The sequence below is a fragment of the Emydura macquarii genome, unplaced genomic scaffold, assembly GCF_026122565.2.
Source record: "Emydura macquarii macquarii isolate MOO-44397 ecotype Brisbane River unplaced genomic scaffold, CSIRO-AGI_Emac_v2 contig_2734, whole genome shotgun sequence".
Lineage (NCBI taxonomy): Eukaryota > Metazoa > Chordata > Testudines > Chelidae > Emydura > Emydura macquarii.
This window is the reverse complement of record NW_027132871.1, coordinates 442,954-467,165: the sequence shown is the minus strand read 5'-3', so window position 1 is coordinate 467,165 and position 24,212 is coordinate 442,954. Positions and strand designations below refer to the sequence as shown.

General features: G+C 40.8%; 2 protein-coding genes across 9 annotated transcripts in view; one reads left to right on the top strand and one right to left on the bottom strand.

Moving 5' to 3' along the window:
- The window catches only part of RAI2 (retinoic acid induced 2), a 60,399-nt gene extending 53,465 nt beyond the window's left edge, over positions 1-6,934 (top strand). For all 3 annotated transcript variants that reach the window (XM_067566085.1, XM_067566086.1, XM_067566084.1), the window contains one exon: positions 4,226-6,934. In XM_067566085.1, coding sequence (XP_067422186.1) covers positions 4,330-6,000 — 1,671 coding nt within the window. In that variant the 5' untranslated portion in view covers positions 4,226-4,329 and the 3' untranslated portion in view covers positions 6,001-6,934. The remainder of the gene's footprint in view (positions 1-4,225) is intronic.
- The window catches only part of SCML2 (Scm polycomb group protein like 2), a 188,664-nt gene that overhangs the window by 15,786 nt on the left and 148,666 nt on the right, over positions 1-24,212 (bottom strand). For 3 of the 6 annotated variants that reach the window (XR_010923262.1, XR_010923263.1, XR_010923264.1), the window contains 2 exons: positions 23,178-23,322; positions 1,255-1,299 (listed from right to left, as the gene is read on the bottom strand). Coding sequence is in view for 3 of the 6 variants with exons in the window: in XM_067566080.1 (XP_067422181.1) it covers positions 23,197-23,322 (126 nt within the window). In the remaining 3 variants the exon portion in view is untranslated. Of the gene's footprint in view, positions 1-1,254; positions 1,300-7,518; positions 7,974-22,361; positions 23,323-24,212 lie in introns of those variants that run through there. The other 3 variants (XM_067566080.1, XM_067566081.1, XM_067566079.1) reach the window with 3 other exon arrangements.

The following is a 24,212-nucleotide window of genomic DNA, read 5'->3' as shown; positions in this document are numbered from 1 at the left end:
GAAGATTTAGTCCTGTGTGTGTGTGCTAGAGTTGTTACTTACAGTGCACCAGTAAATCCTTTGATTTCTATAGGTGAGTATTATGATATTGGCAACCTTCTAATTGGATTGGCTTGTAGGCCAGAAACAGCGCTGTGGACAATTCTGCTTTTGAGTCTATCGGATCTTAAACCCAAACTGTGTTTGTCAGACTGCTGCATATTGTTTGTATATTGTTTTCTGATGTTGTGAAATATGAAAATATATTTTACATTTTTTCTCTGCTGTGATCACGTGCTTAAGAACAAAATATCATAGAAATGAGCAAGGTATCTTTCCACATGTGTGTAAAGGGGAGGAACAGCATAGGTTTAGTTTTTTTGCAGTTTTACAGCTAATGTTCGTAGGAGAAAAAAGTTGGCAGAGCACATCATGTTATAAGGACAGCAGAACTTACCAGATTCTGCCTTTTAACCATCATAAATCTGTGTGTACACAATTCTGATGCTGTTGTCATATCCGCACTACTGCGAAACCTGGTCAGTGCTTTAACCCTTAAATAGACCTATATTTGTGAGCTTACTTGTGCGCTCTCTCTCCCCCTGCCATGTGCTGCCTTTGATTTACTGTCTTGAACTGAAAATACACAGAGATGGTCCTGATCCAAAGCTCATGAGCCTTTGTTCTCATCAATGGGCTTTTGAACATACCTCTAATGCAGGACATGAAATTTACCAGATACCTGTTAGCCAGGGGCTGATTCAAAAGATGGGGAAGACTGCCAACAAGGTACAAAAAACAAAGCCCTGCAGAGAAGTCCAACCCTGCTCTCCAGCTCCCAGGATTCCTGCCCGAGAACTAACTTTCCATAGGCCCTGCTTCAGGAGCTCCACTGATGCTCCTAGCTGCTGTTGCAGGGGGAGGTAGAGTTGGAGTGGTTTCCATTATTCTGCTCCTCCCCAGTCCTCTTGGCTGCTGCTGGCCATGGTGAAAGTTGCTCTGTTATTCTGTCTCCACCTGTGGGCCTTTTCTGATGAGAGGTTGTCTCTTCCTTCCTCCCTGCCCCTAGGCACCAATGCCTGCACTGCACGCCCCTACTGAGAGCTTTACCAAGCAGGAGTAGCAGTATCACCCACCCCAACCATTCCAAACCCACGAGACTGTAAAAATAATAAACATGGGGCTCTTTCCTGTAATCCCCTGACTCCAGGAGCTGGGAGAGTCAGAGTAAAATTGTGAGAGTTGGCGTTGCTGTGAAATGAAAATGGTTCTTACCGGTTTGGCAGCTGCCCCGGCCATTCTGTCATTCACTCTGGTCCACTAGAGGAGAGAAAAGGCAAGAATGAAAAAACCACAAACCTTACTTTATCTTTTAACATCATTTAAAAACACACAGTGCCTCCCCCGCTTCCCCCTTTGCAGTTTCCACTCTTACAATTCTGCATCTCTGGTACTGGCAAGCCAGAACCCTCAAGCAGTGCCAGAAATATTTTCAACAAAATATATATCCTAGAGACACACAGGACTCAGCATGGAAAACATTATTTGACTGTGATTAAAAAAAAAAAAATCCATAGCCTTTTCTCCGAAGTGTCAGATTATGATACATGAGGTCTTCTTTCCCTGTCTAGCTATGTCCTCTGCCTCCAACCCTGTAACATTTTAAGGCAGCAGTGTGGGGTTTCATTACGTTTTATACTTTCATCTCCAGCAGACATCCCTGTTTCCTTCCCGGAGTCTGTGCTGCATGCTAAGTCATCAAGTCTCTAATGTAGTGTAATTTTTACCCTACCTTCCCTATTTTTTCAATGTCAATTGGACTTGGCAGCGGAATAGAAGGTCGTCTGCTGCCCCTAGAAGATCATAATTTCCCATGAAACCACAGACATCTCTCTTTTAAAACAAATACAAAATCAGAGAGATCCGACCTAATTTGCCAAGGATATAAAATGCATTACTGTGCGCCAAAATTTAGAGAAGCAACCAGATGGGTGGAAAATACAGTAGGTAAGGAATTTGAAAGTGACAATTAAAAACAGAGCCGAACAGAGGTTTAAAAAGAGATGCTTTTCCTGGATTTTTCTAATTTATTAATATGAACAGGAAAGTTTTGGTTTTTGAAAACTTGAACTTGCCAAGTGCTATTACCTGTATTATACTTATTTTTAGAAATGTTTTTTATTTACTCTCCAAAACAAGCTGACGTGATTTTTTGTTAGTTCAAACACATTTGTCACTGTTTGAATCAGTGATAGGTTTTTCTGTTCGGAAAGCAAAATCTCAATAACTGTTTTATTTAATTTGCTTTACCGAGAGCTGGGAAAATAAATAAATTAAAAAAAACCCCAACCCCGTATATGTGGATGTTTTATTCAAAGCATCTAATGAAATGTGAATATTTGTGAATTATTCTCATGGTTCTAGAAATTAGGTGAGTAATGGGAAAATAACAGAATAATTTGGTTCTAAAATAATAAAAAATTGATAAATTATTGGAATATACACACCATACACATACAAACCAATGAAAAAATATTTCCATCAAGAAGAATAAAAATGTACATACAGGTAAAGTAAGAAAAATGCTGCTTGAGAACTTACTGGAGTTTGATTTAAGGCTATTTACTTTGTATATTTTGACATGTGATGTTGACAATTTCTGTTTTAAGCTTTAACTTTTTGAATCTCAACCTCTATTCTCATTAAATAATTTTGGGGGACCCACCATAATTTCCCTATCAAAATTGATAAAAATTGAATCTGTCAAAATTATAAAAAAAAATTTTTTTTAAATTCTGCCAAGCTTAGTTTTATTATACCCCCTTTTGGGTTATGGCCCCAATTCTGCAAACCTTTACGCATGTTGAGTAAATTTACACTCATGAGTGTAAATGGAACTATTCACATGCTTTAGGTTACTTACTTGCATACATATTTGTAGATCAGACACTAAAATGTCAAATTGTGGAGTTACATTTCACTTCATTTTATTGCAAAATAAAAAATAGGACTGAAATAAATAAGGAAGGAAACCCCTTCTGAACTGGTAAGTTTAACAAATGCAGGAACATTAATGCAGATATAACTTTAGTTAGTAAAACTCAAGTCAATATAAGTGGAAATGTGAATTTGGGGTGCTCTTCTGCTTCCCCATGGTAACAGAAGTAAATACTGTATAGACAAATTTCCATGGCAATTATCACAGGATGGAACACTTTAGGAGCGTCACCTTCTTGTTTTCTTCTTATTACTGTATCAAGAGATCCTAAAGGGAAGTCTGGCGTATGCTAGCTTCTAGGGGAAAGATAGCATTCAATGAGTTCACTGCCTTTATGGGAGAATCTTTTTTAAAAATATGCTAAAATTTCTCTGGGCTCATAAAGGGAAAAGATCTCTGCACTTCTTATTAACATTTGCTTAGTTAAGATGAAGGATTTGCTTGTCCAAATAAATTTAAAGTTGCTTTGATTTTTGTTCTTTGCAGCTTATTAATAAGTTGCCTGGTTCATATTACTGTCATCTAGCTCCAGGGCAGGAGGTGAGTGCTGGATTTGGTTGTTTTTTGTTTTTTTAGTGGGAAGAAAAGCATTGTTAGCAAATAACTGAAATTGCCAAATTACACAGTCATGTATCTGTGTGTGTGTGTGTGGGTTGCTGAGCTACTGATGGCTTTTTGTTGTGCTGTTTACTGCAGTTTTACTGCAGTCTGATTTATTTTAGGATCTTCAAAGACAAGAAAAGGATGATTAATTTAAGCTGAGGATCCTTTATCCACTGAGAGACTTCACAACCCCACAGTGGAATGTGTCTTAGTAGTTTATTTTTAGGAAAATTTGTTTTTATGCTTTTTATTGAGTTTAAACAGTGCAGTGTCTCTTGACTGTGCATACCCTGTCATTTCATGACGCTTTGTTTAAAAATGTAAAATATACGGCCTCAGTTCTTCTTTTATGCTATGTACTGGAACTTTTTTCTTTGACTGCAGTTAGTTTCTTAGGCCTTTAAATTATCTCTGTTTATGGCTAAATATAAGTTCCCCAGAACTCTTCATATAACACTCACGGATGTATGCACTGTATGTATATACAGCATATATGTGTATAGAGTGTACAGAATAATGGAGCAGTTACCCTGAAGTGTGGAAACTTTTAACAGCTTTTTTGTGATAGGTTTTTTAAAGGCAGTTGCAAATATTATTTTAAGAAAGAGATTTATGCAGTGCTTAAAGTATGTTTCTGTTTTGCAGGCCAAACTATGTTGGTGCAGATGTTTTGGCAGTCCTGACGCAATGCAGCTCCTGGTGACAGCAATGTAAACGCGAATTCTGCAAAGTCTCAGAAGTCCTGTAAAATGGAGGAACTGTACAAGGACACGCAAAATCTGCCCATGGACGTTACCAACTCCCCTTCCACAATAGCTAATAATAAGCTAGAAAATGGAGTTGCTCAGCTGATAACGGCTGAAGCATGGAATATCAACTCGACAGACTTGATGAAGAAAGCACTTTCCCCACTTGTGACTGTCCCAGCCCCTTCCATCCTCACTCCACCAGCTGAATCCCAAAGTGGGGTCGCTCTGAAAGTAGCAGCCACAGTACTCCAACCAATTTGCTTAGGGGACAGTCCAGTGGTTCTTCCAATACACCTGCAAGTTGCAGGGAGTACCACCCCTCAGATTGCTCCTAATAACAACACTCCATACGTCATGACAACTCAAGGCCCAGTTCCGCTACCTGTCCTCTTAGAACAACATGTGTTTCAGCATTTAAATTCTCCATTGGTGTTACCTCAAGGGGCTCCCTGCACGACAAACCCCATTCACAACAACCTTTTCCAGGGTTCCTCTGCCCCGGTTGGACAGCCCCAGTTACTGGATCAGAAACCATCCAATCAGACCCAGGAGCCCATCTTACCCCCAGTATTTCAGACACCAGGATTTGCTGCAGTTCTTCAGGATTTGTTTCCTCCGCAGGGCACCTTAGGGTCATCACCTTGTCAGCCATCCCCAGATTACTCCTCTCTTCCACCCCAGGCCTTCAGTTCCCCTCTATCTCCGCTGGTCCCCCCTGCCACCCTCCTGGTACCATATCCTGTGATTGTTCCCCTGCCAGTCCCAGTCCCCATCCCTATCCCCATCCCCATCCCCGTGCCTCACGGGGCTGAATCCAAGGTCAGTCCGGACTATCCCAAGCCGCCAGCGTTCACCCTGTATTCCTGCAAAGGCACCCAGACCCCACTGGAGAAAGAGGAATCCAAACCCTTTGATTTCATACACCAAAGGGAATTTTCCCAGCTAAATCGTCACACAGTCATCAAGATGAGCAACGAGAACGAGGCCCTGGACCTTTCCATGAAAACGGTGCCCTTGCTAAAGGTGAGTGAGGTCAGTTCCCAGCTCTCCACTGAAGATGGTGCTTTAGACCTGTCAATTGCTTCCTATCGGAAGACAGGCAGCACCGGGGTCCACACTGAGGCAGTGAGTGCCATTTGCTCTGGCTCCACGATGGACAATGCCGCTCACTCTATGATGGATAAACTCTCCAGTGCAACAGCCCCCTTTACCCCTCTGAAACCTCACGAGGCCTCAGCCAAGATCGACAGCAGAATAACTGGGGGCAGCTCGTCTGAGCTCCTGAGGCAGCAGCAAAAGTGGTTGGTGGAGCAGACTGGCAGAGCAGGCTGTGAGCCCAAGGCTGGGAATAATATTGAGATTGTGAGCACTTCACAGACTGCCAAAGTAATAGTCTCTGTCAAAGATGCTGTGCCCACTATTTTCTGTGGCAAGATTAAAGGTCTCTCGGGAGTATCCACCAAAAACTTTTCCTTCAAAAGGGACATGCCCCAGGACTCTGTACTTCAGTGTTATGATGTGAAAAGCCAGCCAGAGCCTAGGGATAATTCAGAAGCTCTTAGGAAACCAATCAAAAACAGGAGTGTAAAGTTAAAGAAAATGAACTCACAGGAAATACACATTCTTCCAATCAAAAAGCAACGGCTCGCTGCCTTCTTTCCAAGAAAGTAAATTATGGGTTTTTAGAATTTTAAGATATAATTATTATGAAAAATAAAAAAGATGCACTTGGTTTAAAATGCATTTAAAACTTTAAACTATCTTTGTAAGTTATTTTGGGGGGAAGCGGGAGAGGATCAGATGTAGATTCCCTGTAAAGCTGGGGTTTTTTGTTTTTTAATTGATTTTTGACTTTTCATGAAAAGGTAAATAAAAAGCAACCTATTTTTCAAGCGGATTGCACATTTTTGCAGCTTTAATGGAATAATGGATGAGTCAGAGGGGTAAGAGCTATTTTCACTGCCATAAAGTGCTTTGATGATGTAATTCTTAATATTTCAAAATAAATGTTTGTATGTGTTAATTGGTTGTGGTTATTTTGTCATTTATAAATTGCTTTCATTATCTGGGAAGATTTGGCAAAAGTCTGTAAACTGTAAAGCACTTCAAGTTTACCTTTGTTATAGCCCTGAAATGTTAAGATGACCAGGCTAAGAAAAATTATATTGCCCCATAGCACCATCAGAGAGCACCTCTGAAAAGCCAGTAATGATGTGTTTCCAAGATCTTCAGTAAAAATGAAAGAACAAGATTACTGTTACACTCTGTGGCACAGTCCAATGCATAAAAAATACTAGTTTTATGATTAGACTTAAATACAGATCAGTTTTTAAGCATTATGTAAACATTAATGATGCTTTTAATAAAACCTAAAAATCAGGGGAATTTGGTTGCCAGTGGATGAGGAAAAGTCACATAATTTTTCCCAGCCTGAATATAGCTATATGGAAAAGTTGTTCGTTGTAAGTTTTACCATGTCTTGGTGGCTGACATCAATGCACCTGGAAGAGTAGAACAATGTAAGTTTATGACATTACAGTGTAAAAGCCAGCCACGTGAATGGAGAAATGTGAATGTAAACTTAAAATAAAAACCTGCTAGGTGACAGTTGCACTTGTATGTGAAAAATGGGCTGGAGATGTATTCTTGCATGTCTGCTTCTAAATTTACACCTCTTGCAATTAAAATATATCCAGCTGTTAGTGTGAATACGAGTGCAGGAAAGTATTCTGATGGATACTAACTACATTTATGCTAGGCCCCGTTCAGTTTAGAAGTTATTTTTTTAGCCATTCACAGCATATGCTGCAAATGAGATGGTAAACAAACAAGCAGGATTCTGTATCAGGTGTACTGGTCCTTACTCTGGAGGATTGCAGCCGCCAGCCTCTCTACTTCCAGTCTGCTGCTCAGCAGTTCTCCAGTTTCTTGCATTAATTCCTAAGCACTGAGACAAAGATTCTTGAAAGTTAGGCACCGGCCTTTTTAATTCCTCCTTCCAAAATATTGAGCACCCAAAAGGATGGGGCCTTGAGATGACTTTAGGAAAACCTTGGGCCTCCCCAACATGTTCTGGTTAAAAGTAATAAAGATGTTGCATTTTTCATTAGTAAGGTAAGGAATCCCTTTTGCCTCTCATATCTTTTCCCTGGCTAGAGTATTGCTGCTCTTTGTGCTTTAACTGGACCCAAGAGCTTCAGACTTCAGTATATGTTAGTGCAATACGTATGTTTGCTTTGTTACACGGGTCTTTTTCTTTTAAGCTAACCTTTTACTTTTTCTAAGGCTGGCTGAACGGAAAGGGTTCAAAATAGTTGGAGGTGTCAGCCACTCAGTTGATGTTTATTAACTCTTTTAATGTCTGTCTGAAAAGACTTCGCTTTCTTTCCCTTGGATACAGTTATGATTAAATAAGAGAAGTGGATCGTGTGATTTTTGCAGGGCACAGAAATAGGAGTTCCATTATGTGGTGTGAATGCTCTTTCCAATTGCCAGTGCCCCTCTTCCTGTTTCAAGTGGGACATTTTCAAACTGCCAAGATCTTCCGAAAATGTAGCTCATTCCAAGAGGGAGATTTTAAAGCGGGAAGTCACAAAATCAGCTGCTGAAATATTTAGTTCTCACATCATGCAAAGAGAAGTAACCTGTGGAAAGAAACACGTATCAGGTTAGTGGTACCTCTGTATAGACCAAGTGACCCTTGTTAAAATACTGTACTCGATTTCAAAGGGCAAGTGGGCTCCTAGTCATCAAGTTCTACCTCTTGACTCCAATAATTCCTCCTAGCCATTATGATAGCCTCTTTGCAGCCGGCTTAAAGAGGACAATGGCAACATGAACTAAGTACCTTTTTAGTTCGCACCTGCAGCAGCCACCCAGGGTAGTTACAGCACAGCACGCAAATGTAGACCATAGCCTAACTAAAATTGGTTTTCAAAATCAAATGAGTCTAACCAGGGCCGGCCCCTCTGTGGACACGCTTACGTTGGTTTCCAACCAGTTTACAGCGATGTAGCTTAATTCACTGCGTTTTGTTCTATACACGGGAAGTTGGGTTGCCAAATTAAGTTAAATCAGTTTAAGCTAGTGCGTGTATCCATACAGAATTTTTAACTAAATTATCTTAAAACCAATTTTAGTTACAGCTTTCTCTAGTCACAAAAATTGCACCAGTGTAATAGGATAGGAGGTCTGCCAGGAATGATTTAAAAATCTAAACCACTGAAATGTCACAACCAGCATCTGATACTAAAGGAAAGAAATTCTTCAAAACCTATTTTTAAATATTCCTGTTGCTGATCTGCTGCCACAAGGGCGAAATGGCCTGTTTGCCATTCACATGGTTGTGTTTTTAAATTGCCAGATTGCCTGGAGTTAATCACGGCTGGACCTGCTGTTACATTTGCCTACAAACCAGCAGGAGCAGCTCAACTGGTTCAATTGCAAGTGGGCTGACAGTGGAGGCGTTCCTGTGTTAAACTGCCTTCTCCTTAGTGTTATTTTTTAAGCTACAGCATTAGGTGGTGGTGTTTGGAAGAGCATCTGACCGAACAGTAGGGGCGATTGCAGGGGCCTTCGTCCTTTCACCATCTGGCTGTTTTTAATCTGAGAGGGATGCAATGTTAAATGCAAAAGGAGAGGGTGTGCCTTTCATACTTATTCCAGAGGGGTAGCCAGGTTAGTCAGCAAAACGACGAGAGTTCTGTGGCACCTTAAAGACTAACCAATTTATTTGGGCATAAGCTTTCGTGGGCAGAAGCCCACTTCGTCAGGGGGTTTTGCTTTCATACGTAGGGTATCTTGCTCAAAGTAACATGTTCCAGGGTCTGTCTTTTCCCTGCTCCTACCAGAAGTGTTCCATAGCACAAGTAACAGTGATAGGGATTGTTAGCAGGGGGGAGAGGCAGCCACAAAACAAGGCACTTTATTACCCACCCACCCACCACTCCTCTCTAGTAGCAATTACAGCATTGGTATATTGGCCCATTCATTATCAAGGTGGTTACATTTTAAATACATCTGAAACTTTTGCCTGGGAACCAGGAAGCAGAGCTGTTTTATTGATACATGGTACTTCCGTTTCTGCTAGCTGTTAATGGAGACATTAGTGCCTTGGTGAAGCTGGAATGAAAGTCATTCAATCAGAGGTTTTTCTCAGGCCTCGTGTACATGAGCATTTAGGCCTGCAAAACTTTTGGCACTCGGGTGTGAAAAACACACACCCCGAGCGACATAAGTTTTGCCAGCATAAGCGCTTTTGTGGACAGCGTTACATTGACGGGAGACACTCTCTCACTGACATAGCTACCGCCACTCATTTAGGTGGTTTTATTATGTCAGCGGGAAAGCTCTTGCATCGACATAACACAGTCACACACGCGCTTATGCTAGCAAAACTTATGTCACTCAAGTGGGTTTTTTTGTTTTTTGTTTTTTTTTAAAAACACCTGAGCAACAAAAGCATTGCCGGCATAAGTGCTAGGGTAGACAAGGCCGAAGATGCCTGTCAGCATGCTATTGGAGGTGCTGAACAACAATTAAAAGATACCAGAGTGTGGGCTGATCAACAGTAGAGTCACATGCTCCCTTGGACAGTTTTCCTTCCTTGTTTTTCAGCTTCTTGCCTTTTAATTTCTCTCTTCACATGTTTGAGTAGCTGCCATTACTTAGGGAAGGCCTTATGTTAGTGCGTGTCTGCACAGGGAAGTTAATGTGGGTTAGGTTAGGGTGTGAATTGAAAGGACTCCACACAAAATGGCCATGTGGACATGCTTACTCTGCACAGAGTGCCCTTGTGTGCTTTCGCTTTAATACGCTTTGGAAGTGTCTGCTCCAAAGACACTCGTTGCAGAGTAACAAAGGTTTAGACCTGGTCTACAATGCTGGCGGCCACTGGTGGGAGATCTGCATGCTACATAGTGTAGCGTGCGTATCTCCCGTCGACTTACTAACTTTTCCTTACCGCGGGGGTGGCTTTACGGCATCGACTGGCGAGCACTTCCGGCATCTATTGAGCAGGTCTCCTCTGCCCACTCGATCCCACGGCATCGATCTTACAGCCCTGGCAGTGTAGCTATACCCTTCGTACGGAGTAGCTAGGGCAAATGAGCTACTCCAGCCTTTTTCCCAGCTAAACCCTCAGAGGCAAATCTTGTGCACTAAGGCCTGAGAAAAGTCTGTTGGTATCTTCAAACAGCTGGGGTTGGGCCCTGAACATGTTTTAGGCCCACTGAGTCTTTGCCTGAAGCAGTCTTTTTGAATCTCTTGGGGGAATGTAGCTGCTTTGAAGATTCATGAATTGGATAGGAAGGCCTCACGGTACTTTGTACCCAAACTGTTACATGCTGGTAATGGAGACTAGGACCTTATATTCAGGCAATGGGGCAATGTGTTCATATCTCCTTTTGCTGGGTAGTAAATGGGCTACTGCACGAGTTTCATCTTCCTGGTGGTGGTCATATTCATTCTTGGTAGAGTAAGTGAGATGGCCTAATCAGGGGTTAACACACACACACATGAATGAGGGCAAGGTCTTAACGGGAACAGAAAGACTGTATTTTCCTGGCCAAAGATAATAGGAAGCATTCCTGGCCATTTGTGCAATGTGGAATCCAACAAGAGCTTGAGGAGACTGTAAAAGAGTATCATGTTGGCCTTGAAATCTATGACTATGTGCAGACTGATACAGAGCAGTTTGACACGTACAGGCAGCCCAGAGAATTCCTATTTAGCTTCAACTCAGCATCTAAAAAGGGGAGTGATGCACTTCTGTGAGCAAATATAACTAGGCACAGGGACAGAAGAGGCCTCCGGTGAGCTACCTTTGAGACAGCCAACTGCACCCAGAATATTAGTTATCATAGGAAACCACAGGTAGGGGTTAAGTTAAGGCCTGAATCAGTGCTACCAGCAGAGTGGCATTCACCCTACTACAGTCAAGGTTGAAGGCAGCAGTCCAGTAAATGCTTCAAATTTCTCACTTCTCACTCAGAAGAATCATAGCTGTCCTCCCTGGGGAGTTTGATCCAGGTGGTTGGTGTTATTTGATCACAAGACATTTGGCATTACGTTTTGGAGTTGACTCATAGGGTCAGGTTTGTTTTCTCACAGCGCATTTTACACGCTGCCTCTTAACCTTCACCTCAGTCGGCAGTTCTCCTCCTGCAGGGAACATATTCCAGCAGCAACCGCTCTTCCTCTGTACTCTGGGGGAAAAGCTGCTGACACTGCTCGTCTTGTTCCACTTGCAGCTATAGCACTACCATGTACTGTCAGGTACGTAAACTAGACCAGGGCCAGGCCAGCTGTGGAACGACTTACCAGAAGCGAGCAGATGTGACTAGGGCCGCTGTGAAATCAGTAGCTCTAACTCGAACAGCTCCAACATAGCCCAACTCTGGTAGGTGGCAAGGCTGCGGCTGGGGTATGCGGAACTGATTACATGACCCCATTGGTCAAGTTAGTGCTCAGTAAAACAAGTGTCACTGAACTGTTTTGTTTGTCCTAATGTAGTGATTGACCCTTAAGTGCTGATATTTTTAAATCAGGGGTTCTTAAACTGGCAGGGGTGGGATCCCTCCAGGGGTCATGAGGTTATTAAGGTGGGGGGGGGGGGGGCGTCATGAGCTGTCAGCCCCCACACATGCTGTGCTTGTGCATGGCTGACAGCCAGAATCCCACAGAGCTGGGTGGCCGGAGAGAAGCGGCTGCTGGCCGGGTGCTCTGAAAGCAGTGCTGCCCCCAGCAGCAGCTCACAACTAAGGGTGACATGGGGTGTATGTGTGGGGGAGGTTGTTACTTTTGTGGGGGGGGGTCATCACAGCCTGACATATTTTCAAAAGGGGTCCCAGAAAAAAAAAGTGTGTGAACCCATTTTAAATAGAGCTTGTGGGGGAGGTGAGAAGTAGCCCAAGAAAAAGGTACACAGCAGCAGCAGGAAGAAGTGCAGGGGGGCACTGAGGTGGGAAGAGTGGACAGGGGACGATGTGGAGAGCAACAGGAAAGGAGAGATGCAGACAGGAGCAGAGCCTGAACTCTGACAATGAGGCGTTTGGACTTTAATAGAGAGGGAACCAGTGAAGGTACTCAGATAGGGGTGACACAGGCCGAGCTGTGGAGGAGGAAGAAACCTGAAGCACCTTGGGAACTGCAGTTGCTACAGGGTTAGGTGGCCATTGAGCTGGGGTTAGGAGGATCTAATTTTGGATTTAAGAACCTAAATCCTTTTATGGATCCAGCCCTTGGTGAGAAAGGTGAAGAGGCACGTGTGGTAGGCTGAGTGCCGATGTCATTAAACAAGGGCAGTGAACCCCGAGGGGAGAGAGCAGTGGCTCACACATGGAAGGGGAGGAGAGGAAGAGGTCTAGTTGCCAAATCTAGGTGTTAGCTGGAGAGAGGCTTGGAGCTCTAGAGGGGACAGCAGGTTAAAAAAGGCCAGTACTCAGAAAAGCCATGGGGAAAAAAACAAAGAGCTCCTGCCAGATCTTGTCAACACGCTGCATTTAAAGAAGTTAGCAAGATTCAGGGCAGAGAGAGAGGAGGGAACAGAGCAGGACTGCTTGGCCACAGCGAAGGGACAAAGCTAATGGATGAAGTTGGCCGCGTCACAGCATTTCCTCCAGAGGTGCCCAGCAGAGCGAGAATAGGAGCAGAGATGACAAAGATGAGAAGTGAGCCACAGCTGGGGAATGGTGCAGGGTGGGAGGGGAGCAAAAGGATGAACAGGGGAGAGTTATGGTGGAGAAAATAGGGTTCGGGCAGAAAGGGAGGGAGTCGGGCGTTAGAGAACATCGGGGTTGGGACTGTTGAACATCTTGCAGAAATAACGGCGGGGGTGGGGGGGGGAGGAGTAAAGAATGAAAAACATTAAAAGAGAACATGGTAATCAGATGCTGATGAGTGAATAGTTGCGAGCAGTGATGATGTAATTTGTACTGATTGTACAGCCAGTGTATCCATGCAACATACATGCCAAGAAGTCTACGATGCATTAACACCTCTTCTTCCCTGTTGCCATGCCCTCTGATTACGAAGTCAGTGTAAGTTAGAGTCCTTTACACCTTACACCCATTTCCTGCTCATCTTCCACTGCACTGAAAAAATTTACACCCCATTGGATGTTCCTGTACAACTTGGCCTACTGGAATTTTCGAAGTCTTAATACAAAATCCAAGCTCTCTAAATGTAGACACTGGAAACTAACGGACATTGTTTGGCATTGCTGAAATTCCATTTTTGTGCTGGAGCTGTTTGCACTAGCCCTCAAGCAGAGGGAGACTGAAGGACAACAGCAAGAATAATTTATGGCATTAGAGTCACTAACAGCTTGCCTGGTAAGAGTCACAACAAAGCAATAACATGGTAGTGTCTTCTTAAGAAACATGGATCACTTAGTATCCATTTTAGTTTTTCCTGGTGTTCAAGGTTTATTTAAAATATGCTTATATAAAATCTTTAGCCAAATGCCTTGGTTTCAGGCGTCTAGAATCAGTTACTGCCATCTCAAATCCAGCCAGTCTGGCACATTTACCTCTAACAATATAACCCTGTAAATGCAACATACTATTTTCATTCATTAACTCCTTGAGAACTACAGGACATACTTTGGATTTAAAATTTGAAACTTACCAACTATTTTTGAGTTGTCCATCTACACAAAAAAGCTGCTCTATTTTTTCAGTTTCTGAAATTCACAATTTTGTCATGCAAGAGTAACTCAGAAAAGCTGAATGGATTTTCTTCAAATTTTACAGTGAGGTACAGTATAATACGACATCAGCTCAACGGAGCATTATTTTACCCCAAGTTAAAGTAGTTTTCTCGATAAACTAAAATGCAGTGGGATATCACTCACTTCCCTCCAGTGAGGTGGCAGTAACCCTGTGATAAATTGCACTGATTCATTTATATTCTGTCCACTGGGATTCCAAACCCCACAGCACCTTAAAAATGGCTACTATTAAATAAATCAAGAAATATTTCCCCTTTCCCACCTCCAGCCCAAATGTGGAGTTCCCTCTGCCTTCTCCACATAACTGAAGATGGACAATGGTTCATCCTAGTCTGACTTCCAGCAAGTCGTTAGGGCTATTAATGGGTGCTTTTTACCTGCAGAAAGCAAGGCATGTGCTCTTCCCAAGAGATGGCCAAGACAGCGCTTGCTTCAGAGCCCTGATAGAGTGGTACACTTAAAAAATGATCTAAGAACCTTCCCAGACATAGTGCTCAGATTTTAAAGGTTTCTAAAATGTCTTAGTTATTTTCTCTCCTATTGTATGCCTAATACAAAGAAAAAAGTCCCAATTTAAAAAAAACAAACAAACAAAAAATACATGGCCTGTGCAGAATACTTGAAGGTGTGATGTGGGAGGAAGCGTATAACGCTTTCAGGGCACGTTGCAGTGATCCCAGATGCATTCTGATCATCTTTATACAACCCCATCTCATGCGGTCTCTCAGAGCCCACAATGGGGCCATGTACCTACCTACTTAGATAAAATAAGGAAATCTTTCCTCGTTGCCTGGGGGGTACTCTGGATAATTAACACAAGCTCTAGAGCAGGCCAAAACCCCCAAGAAAGCTGCATGATTCAGATATTTTTAAGGCCAGAAATGACTATTAGATCATTGATTCTAGTCTGACCTCATCCATAACACAGATTGCCACCATGTGATTCTTCCATCAGGCCCATAACTTCTAGTTGAGCTACAGTATAATCAATCTCTACGGAACAACTTCATGTAAAAGAGATTTCACCATGTTCCCTGGGTAAGGATTCCACTGGTTACTTACTTTCACTCTTAGAAATCAGGTGCAAATTTGTAAGAGAGTAGGCTGGGCTTGCTACGACAGAAGACGATACTTCACAGGATATGGTGGCAGAGCCATAGATCCCTGCTAAAAGGGTAGGGAGGAAGCAACTGAAATATTTGTAAAGAGCAGAGGTAGGAAGTTAGAGAGGAGGGGTTTGAGAAGGTGAAGACTTGGGCTCAAGCTATTTTTTCTGAGCTGTGATAGTATGGATGTCCCTTAGTCAAAGGCGTTTGGCACCAAATGCTCATGACCAGCTCGGTGGGCTAGAGATGGGACAAAGCTATTTCACTAAAAAGTTTTAAGTATCCAGAAATGATGAATTTTCATAGTTCGTCATCAGACATTAAATCCAGCAAAGCAGTTTTTACATCTCTGACGTGGACAATAATATTAAACCATGGAATTTACTGTGCACCGTAGTTCTACTGACATGTGTTTGTAGTATGGAGCAGGGCTCAGAGAGAACACGCAAAAGAGCACCGGTCGGTCTTATGTGCAACAGGAAGGCAGACATGCCTGAGAAAAAGCCTGTCACGCTGTAAAAGGTAAGAGCTCAATGGGGAGTATTAGTCAAAGAATTTCAGACGGAAGCAACCTCTTGGAAGTTATAGGAAGTCACAATATGGCCGACAGTTGGATAAATAGCCAGGCAAAATTTTTCCAACCTAGATGTTTTAAATTAAGCTCCTACATCCATATTATGGTGGGACTTTCAACAGTGCTGAGCATTAGCTTAACTCTGCTTGCACTGAAGTTAATGGCAGTAGCTGTAGGCGCTTGTTGAAGGCTTCTAAAAATCCCACCCTTGGGCACTTGAATCATTGAAACAGTTTTTCAGGGGTATTGAGTACATGCAGCTCCTATTGACCTGAATGAGATTTGCAGGTGATCAGCTCTTTTGAAAAATGATGCCACATCTATGCAGGAGCTCAAGGCCAGATATAAAACCCTAACTTTAGGCACACAAGAGTTAGTCCTGCATTTTTTAATGCTTGTCTGAAAATAGCTCTTCTATGGCTTAGCCACAAGACTGGTGCAGCATGGAAAGCATCAGTGCACGCTCCCTCTACTGCCTTGCCAACATGCCTGAGCATCTAGCTGAAAGGGTTGTGCAGCGTTTTTTCAGTTCTTGACCTCACTTCTGAGCCTGTGACCATAGGCACTGTTTGGGACCAGTTGTTGCAGTGGCTATGTGCATTTTTGTCTCTGGAGCTAGAAAAGAAAAAATTGGTAGAAGGTATGTGTCAGCTTTAAGCTGTACCATTTTTTCTTCTCTGCTCAGAGGATTTGATGTTTCATCCTTCTTTGTGCTGAAGTTTTCCCTGCACCCTACTGTTTGTCCGGGAAGGGTTTTTCTTTGAAAATGTTGAGCTAGGCAGCAGAGAGATGAATTCACATCCAGGGATGAACGTTTTCTCATGCCAGCTTTTGAACAGATGGTGGCAGTGGACAGCCCTCTGCACAAGCACTGAAAACGTCAGCACCAGGAGCTACTCTGAAGGAAAATGTACCATGTCTCTCACAGATAAACTTTTACTTATAACTCTGATTCAGTGCAGGGTTCCTTATCTAGTGGAGTTGTGGAGTAGCAGTGTAGGAGGGTCCTGGGGTTTATGAACGCTATTTCAGAATAAGATGGGACAATTACAGTTCATCATAACAAATCTACTGGGACCAGTACGGTCGAGCCAGATAACAGAGGGGATTAGAACCTATAGGTAGTAGGGATTGCTGAGGAAAAAAAACAAACTACCTGTGCAGTGGAATACCTAAAGTAGTTTTAGGACTTTCTTCACCTATAAGCACCATAATGGCCAGCTACACTTCTTAGGAAAAACTCATTACTTTTTAAAATATGAGACTCTCTCAGCCTCCCAATATATGATAAATATTTTGTGCCCATTTTATAGATGGGTTATCTGAGATAGGTGGACAATTAAGTAATAGGTGGACAATTAAGTAATCACTGCTATAAAGAGAAGATGGAAGTATCAGACTAATATCCCTCCATGCTGTTTTTTCTTTTTAACCACATACACATACAGGAACCAGATGTTGTCTAGTCTGTGAGAGAACCTGCTTTACAGAGTTGGAAGACTACAGTCAAGTCTGGTGAAGAACAGAAGGCTGTTCTGCTGCAAGTCTTCATTTAAAATCCTAGTATCCTTAAAGTGGCATAGCCCTTGAGCAGTTCAAATGGTTATTTTTCATTCACTAGCTAAATTATCTGCCCCCCCCCCCCTCCCCCTCGCCACTAAGAGCTATGAAAGCTGGAAGGGATGACCTTGGAAATTTATCTTAAGGAGCCATTTCACTTTTTTTAACCTTGTTTTTCCAGCAGAGTGGAGGATGAGGCTATATCTTGCTTATTTTTCAATGCTTTCAACACAGTAGAAATGTAGCAATACCTTGTTTCATTTATTAGGACAGGTTCCCACATGCTTCAGTTACTGCTTTGCTACACTATCTTAACTCTAAAACTACATAGCCACCAGGGCAATCAGGCTTACAGAGAAAATGAAAAATAAAAAACTTCTTTCACATCCACCTTGTCTTTTTAATATAATGAACTTTAATCCCTTGACAGATTAATGAAAATAGGCCTGGTCTGTCCAACATTTATTTAGACATGTACAGATGTGGAGAGACACCTTCCAGATATGGCAGTTTATCATATGCACTGTTACAAGCCAAGCAATTCTTTACATACTTAAGCCTTTCATGGAATGCGAAAATCCAGTGTTTTATTCTGAAGTGTGTTTTTACTTTTTCCCCAAGATCACTGCCTTTCCAGCTCCTTGCCAGCATCAAATTTAAAAATTACTTTCTAGCATTCCCACTTAGTATATTTTTCTTTTATGAGTTTCCTAAGAATATTTTAGTTAGGATGTGGACATGACAATTGAGCAGATTTGAGATGAGTTTTCAATAGTATAAGACAAGCAAAACCAGCCAGTGCAAATTCAGAAACAAAGACCAAGAAAAATAGTGGCTTTCAGTCCATGGGCCATGGAGCGTTTGCTGAAAGTCCCAAGAGCTGGGGGAGGAGAGAGGGCGGCACAGGAGGACACATGGTGATGTCTCTGCTCCTTGTTTCTGGCTGTTAAGTTGTAGGAGTCCCCTTAAACATCCACAAAGCTACTTCATTATCCACTGTCAAATCCCTCCACAAAACTCTCCTGACATGAAGCCTAGAAAAATCTTGCCAAAGGTTAGGCTGTTGGTCAATACAGTCAGCAGTAGTCTCTGCACATCAACATTGTCTCACTGATCACTTGTATCCACCCGTCTGTCTTGGTCACTGTCTCACACTTCAAGTGTAATCCCCTTGGGGTAAGGATTCTCATTTTGTTCTGTGTTTGGACAGTGCCTAGCACAATGGTCTATGATTAGGGCCCCTAGGTACTACCATAATACAAATAAGTTAAAACTACATTGAATGCTTTCCTTCCATTACTTCTCCATATACAAAATGTCTGTAGTTAGTTAGCATAGGGATGTTATGTGATTGTGCAAAGTGGGTTGGGTGGCTGTGAGTGTGAATGAGGAAAACTATTAAGATGGGGTCCACCCTATGAAAAAGTTTATGAACTCCTGCTTTAATGCATTCAACCAAGTTATTCCACCTGCAAATAAAGAAGAGAACACACAAATAACCCTATTAAGTGGGCCAAAAGCCTGAGGTCCTTACTCAAGACTTCATCATCCCTTTGCTGGAAAAAACAAGGTAAAATAATTCCAGTAATCCTGAGTAGGCGTACGTATCACAGTAAGGAGCCTTCAAGCATGAATTTTCAATGCCCCATACACCAATGTAAACTCCAGCAAGGTAAGCATGGCTTTCAGGCAGATTTAGTTCATAAATGGTTTGGGGGGGAGGCGGAGGGCGGAGAAAAACCAAGTGCTCTTTTAATGCCATGAGCATTCAAGGGGATATGCCAGAGCAAATATCTTTTCCCATGAGTAAATAATGGACTGCCCTTATTATAAACCTCCTCCACCTCCTCACTATTCATCCAAATCACAGTTTACAGTGGACTGCTGAGTTTTGGCCTATTCCAGCAAAGTACTGTAATAATGTACAGTTATTTGTAATGAATGTACTGCAGCTGTAACCATGTCAGTCACAATCATTGAGGAGCCTCATCTCAGATAACTTTTGTTTCTGCTACACCGCATCACTACAGGCGTTACAAGACTGGTTAGAGATGCTAAAAAATATCAAACCCTCATCTTAATGCCAAGGAGTTAATTTTAGGTTGAATAAATATTTAGAGTCCTATATAAAGCGTATCACTGCCTTCTAACAGCAAGAAAAACTAGAAAAGAAAGAATCATAGAAACTAGCAGCAAAACTGCGCTTGCAACAGAGAGAACATTCCATGTATAATCTTCCTTTTTGCATGTAATCAATATATTTTGAGAGACGGGATTCAAACCACCTCTTGATTATTTTAGCTGGATCCCAACTTCTGTAGTTTTCCTGTCCATGTTTTGCTTTGAAGTTACTATTCACTTGATTAAGTTACTTCTAAATTGCAAGCTGATTATTCAGTGCTGGCAACAGAACAATAGACTTCTGTGTAACAGCATTACTGTATAACAGTAATAAAATCTGAAGTACATTAATTTGTAATTGAGGTCTATGTTCATTGATATTAAAAACATTTGACTTAAATACTTCAGTCTTTGCTTGGACACAGGACACGAGTATTGGGCAGTGTGTACTGGAAGAACAATGAGCCAGATTCAGAAGTGATGATCACCCACAATTTCAATAGAAGCCCATGGGAGCACTGGTGCTCAAATCGAGCCCCACCAGAATACATACCAAATACAAGCCTTCTGAATTTAGTAGATCCCTGTGGAAACCACAGCCACAACCAAATCCATGTCCAGTCTCTTGAAACTCAAAGGCCAGAATCTGGTTTAATTTCTGTATGCAGTCTGTTTGTATGTTTTTTAACTGCATTTTTAAGCATGATCCAGATTTCAATATATATTTATACATAACATGAAGCACAAGGATAAATCCAAAGGATTCTTATAAAGCGCACTTGGTGTACCAGTTCTGAACCACATTTAACCAAGGCAGACATTAAATTGAAAGGAAACATTTCTACTCTACAGATCTCACCATTAAAGCCTTAGAAAGAAAAAATATGTAAGTAGTGACTGATCATACAAGGGGCTCCTAGGGGTCTCCCTTCCCTTTCAAATTAAAGGGTATTTGTGTAGAAATTTTGTGAATGATACAAGCAGCAAAATACTGTATACAAATATAGACTGTCACAAATATTTCAAAATTGTTATTTTTAAAAAACCAGACCCATTTAAGTTCATATATTAATTCCTTTTGATAAGCAGATGTTGCAAGGTTATATTCCTTTAAAAACTTTACATCAGAAGTTTAGATGAAAGGCCAAGTTCTGCAAAATGCTGGATAATCCAGCAAACTATAATGTCTGCACACATTTTTGTTGAAACAGGAGTATATATACAATGTCAAACAAAATGGACAATTACAACACTGAACAAACTCTTTTTTTTTAATTATTATTTTAGATAAGAACATCCAGTTGAAAATAAACAATTCAAAATATATTCTGTTACGCTGCTTGGATCTCATGCTATAATACAATGTAAAACTCTAGTACTATGACATTCTACCATTTCATGTGCATGTATGTGCACACAAACTTTGCACAAATATTTATACTGCAGCCATGGAGTGTGTGAAAAAGAGGCTAAAACGTCTTTGTTCTACATGGACATTGTAGCAAATAGACTATTTAAAATCTTTATTTTATTTATACCAATTATTTGGACAATGAAATAATATAAATTTCAGACCAAATTACTTCTAATGCAATTTTATGAGTGTTATTTTTCCTTCACATGAAAAATTCAGCATAATGCTTAACATACTGATGAAGTGATAAGCAATATATAGCAAATATACTATATATTTCTCCATCATTTTGCCTTTTTCTAGGGTATGTCATCACTGACAGTGGCAAATTCGCCGCCATCAGATCGATCTATCTGGATCAATTGAGCAGTCAGTGAAGACCCACTCAATCAATCCAGAAGTCGACTTGTTAAAACCACCCCCTCAAGTGGTGCAGCGCAGTGACTGCGCACAACGGAAGTTAAGAAGTCGATGGGAGTTACGCAAGCTACTCTGCATAGCTTGCATAACTCCCGTCAACTGCCGCTGAATTTTAAGATAAGTGTAGACCAGGTCCTAGATATAAAGCGTGTGTGTGTGTATTGTCCATCTAAACACACATGTACACAAAGGATATGTAAAGTAAATCACACAACATAACCCTTATTGTTAAATGTTTTATAATAGCAGAATAAAAACAATCCTCATAAATGAATGAACTTCTACATTACCATTGTGTTGCAGTTATTTAAATGTCTGCTTGAAAATCTGAGAACTACAAAATATGATTTTGCACTATTTCTGCTAAAACCTGAGAAGTATTAAACTAGCAATAAGCAAGGCATTTTCAAACAAAAAATCTGTAAAAAAAAAAAAATACACATTTTTTTTACTAGAAGCTTTCATATAAAAAGGCAATAAGAAATATCATAAAACCTACCCTTTTAGGACTACATCTTCCCTAGTAAACAGTTCTTTATTCTCACTTGCACTATTACATACAGTACATTCGGTTTCCTATACAGAAAATGTACATTCTTGTCCCTGATGTATATATTATTGGCACTGGCAGCAAGCTGTTTTACTATCAACGCTCACTTTTGTAACTTATATAAACAGCACCAAGTTTTATGCAAACAAGGCTATTAGTGTGTAGTACAAATTCTCTGTGACAAGTGAAATATTTAAATTAAAGAAGTAAAAAATCAAGACAAACATCAGAACCAAAATGCATATTTCCAGAAACCATACCAGAATAAATGGCTCAGAGCTAAGTAATGAGTAACTGGGAGTTTTGCATAGTACAGGGAACTCTCCTGTATGAATCCACCCATCCATTGATTGTTCCTTACCCCCCAGGAATGGAAAGCAAAGTAGACAGGTGCTAATGAATACAGAAGTATACAAAAAGTTTACTGGTAAAAAAAAATTGAACTGTACAATTTCTCGTTACCTCTGTCACAGTGCAAAGTACCTTTTAAACACATTTTAAAATAACTGAATACATATGTACAGTATATATGTATGCACCACACACACACACACACACACACACACACACACACACACACACAAGCATGAATACAAATATCCATGCCAAGCTCAGCAAAAAGACGGAATGTTTAAAATGTGGGTATTCTGTTCCATAGAAATCTGGAAGTCTGTTCACCCCAGAACAGCTGGCTGTTTTAAAACGGCCAAGAAAATGCCCCCTCCATGAAATAGAAATATTGCCTGCATAAATTGACAACATACTGTACATCTGTCCTCATAATTTACCAGAGAACTGATAAACACACTTTATAAAAGCTTATATTTGTATTAAAAACACACAAATGAAACAATTCGTATGGCTATTCCCTTTATGGAAATCTGTATAGCATAATTTAGATTAATATTACTTTCCTGGAACTCCAGACAAAGAATATTCACTAAAGAGATGAAGTCTACTGCTGCTTCTTTAAAATTTTCTTATAATGTAAAATTTCACAGCCACCCCTGTAAAAGTTATCAAACACCTGATGCTGTTTTTTTCCTTTGGGATTCAGCTGTTTTGGTTCTGAATGTGAATGTGTCAGTTGAAGTCTGTAGCAGATAATGCATTTCTCAGCACTCTGTAAAGTGTAGTACTCATGAAAGCACTGCTTTTTCTTAAACACAGCACTGATTGCCTTTTTGTGTGACCCTGTCTAAAACAGTTATTAGAATACTAGAATGTAACAGTCCTTTTCACTTGGTAGTAAATATTTTATCACATTTTGAGATGAAACTTCTGCAAACTGAAGACTGTTTATGATGGCAAAATATTCTTAAATAAAGAAAATATCTGTGAACCTGAGAGCTAAGTCTGATATGAACACGTACGTTATTGTGTCTCCACTGGCTAGTACTTTCCTTGTTTAAGTCTCTCAATATGGTAGCATAGCTTTAATGCTGGCCCCAACTTCAGTCCCATATATTTCATTATCATATCGCTCCTTAGTAACAGTAGTGCTTTTCCATCAATTTCCTACAGAAGGAATAAATACAACATACAACCACTTTAACAGGTTACATGGTAAAACCAAGAAGTACTTTGTATTAGTTTATACTACAGTAAAACTTTATGTAGAGTATACAAAACAGTAATTTACTATAATTGAATACCTCTGATGACTATTAAAACAAAACTGATTTTTATTTAGATATTTATTTTAGTGTTTTCTAAGGCACCCTTTGGTAGATATTTGAGATAATGTACAAGCCAATAATAAAAGGAATTGGACAAAAAAGCTACTCTAACCAAACCAAAGGTAACCGGGTAAGAGAAAAATCCAGAAAGGAAGGGCTGCTGAAGAAGGGAGGCCTCTCTAGTCAAAGATGAAATGACCCAAACACTGAGGCCTTGCACTGAACCTTGAAAACAGCTATAGAGGGACTCTGGCATGCACACAAACACACACAGAGGAAGGGAGTTACACATCATCTAGGTCTGTTACACAAGACAGATCTGTGTCCAGACTAAACTAGATGGAATGTTAGGATCAAGAGCAAGGACAACTGAACAAATTTCCACTGCCTTGAAGAGAAGCTGTTGAAGTTGGACAGGCTTGGAGTATTAAAAGCTCTACATACTATTGGCAATTCACCAAATATTGCCCTAAAATTGCATAGTGAAACTATTCTCTCTCTCTCTCTTTTTTTTTTTTTTTTTTTTTTTTTAAAATATAAAAGGCTTTCTTTCTTTCAGTATCTTGAAGTTTCCTTTGGACCTAGCTTACTCCAAACTTTAATGAATTATTATTATGAACTGGTGCAGAGTGAATGCAAAATGTTACCATTCACAATTGGTACAATTTTACACCCATTTTGCCCAGGTGTAAAGTAATATTCAAGGCAATATTCAATACACAATAAAAA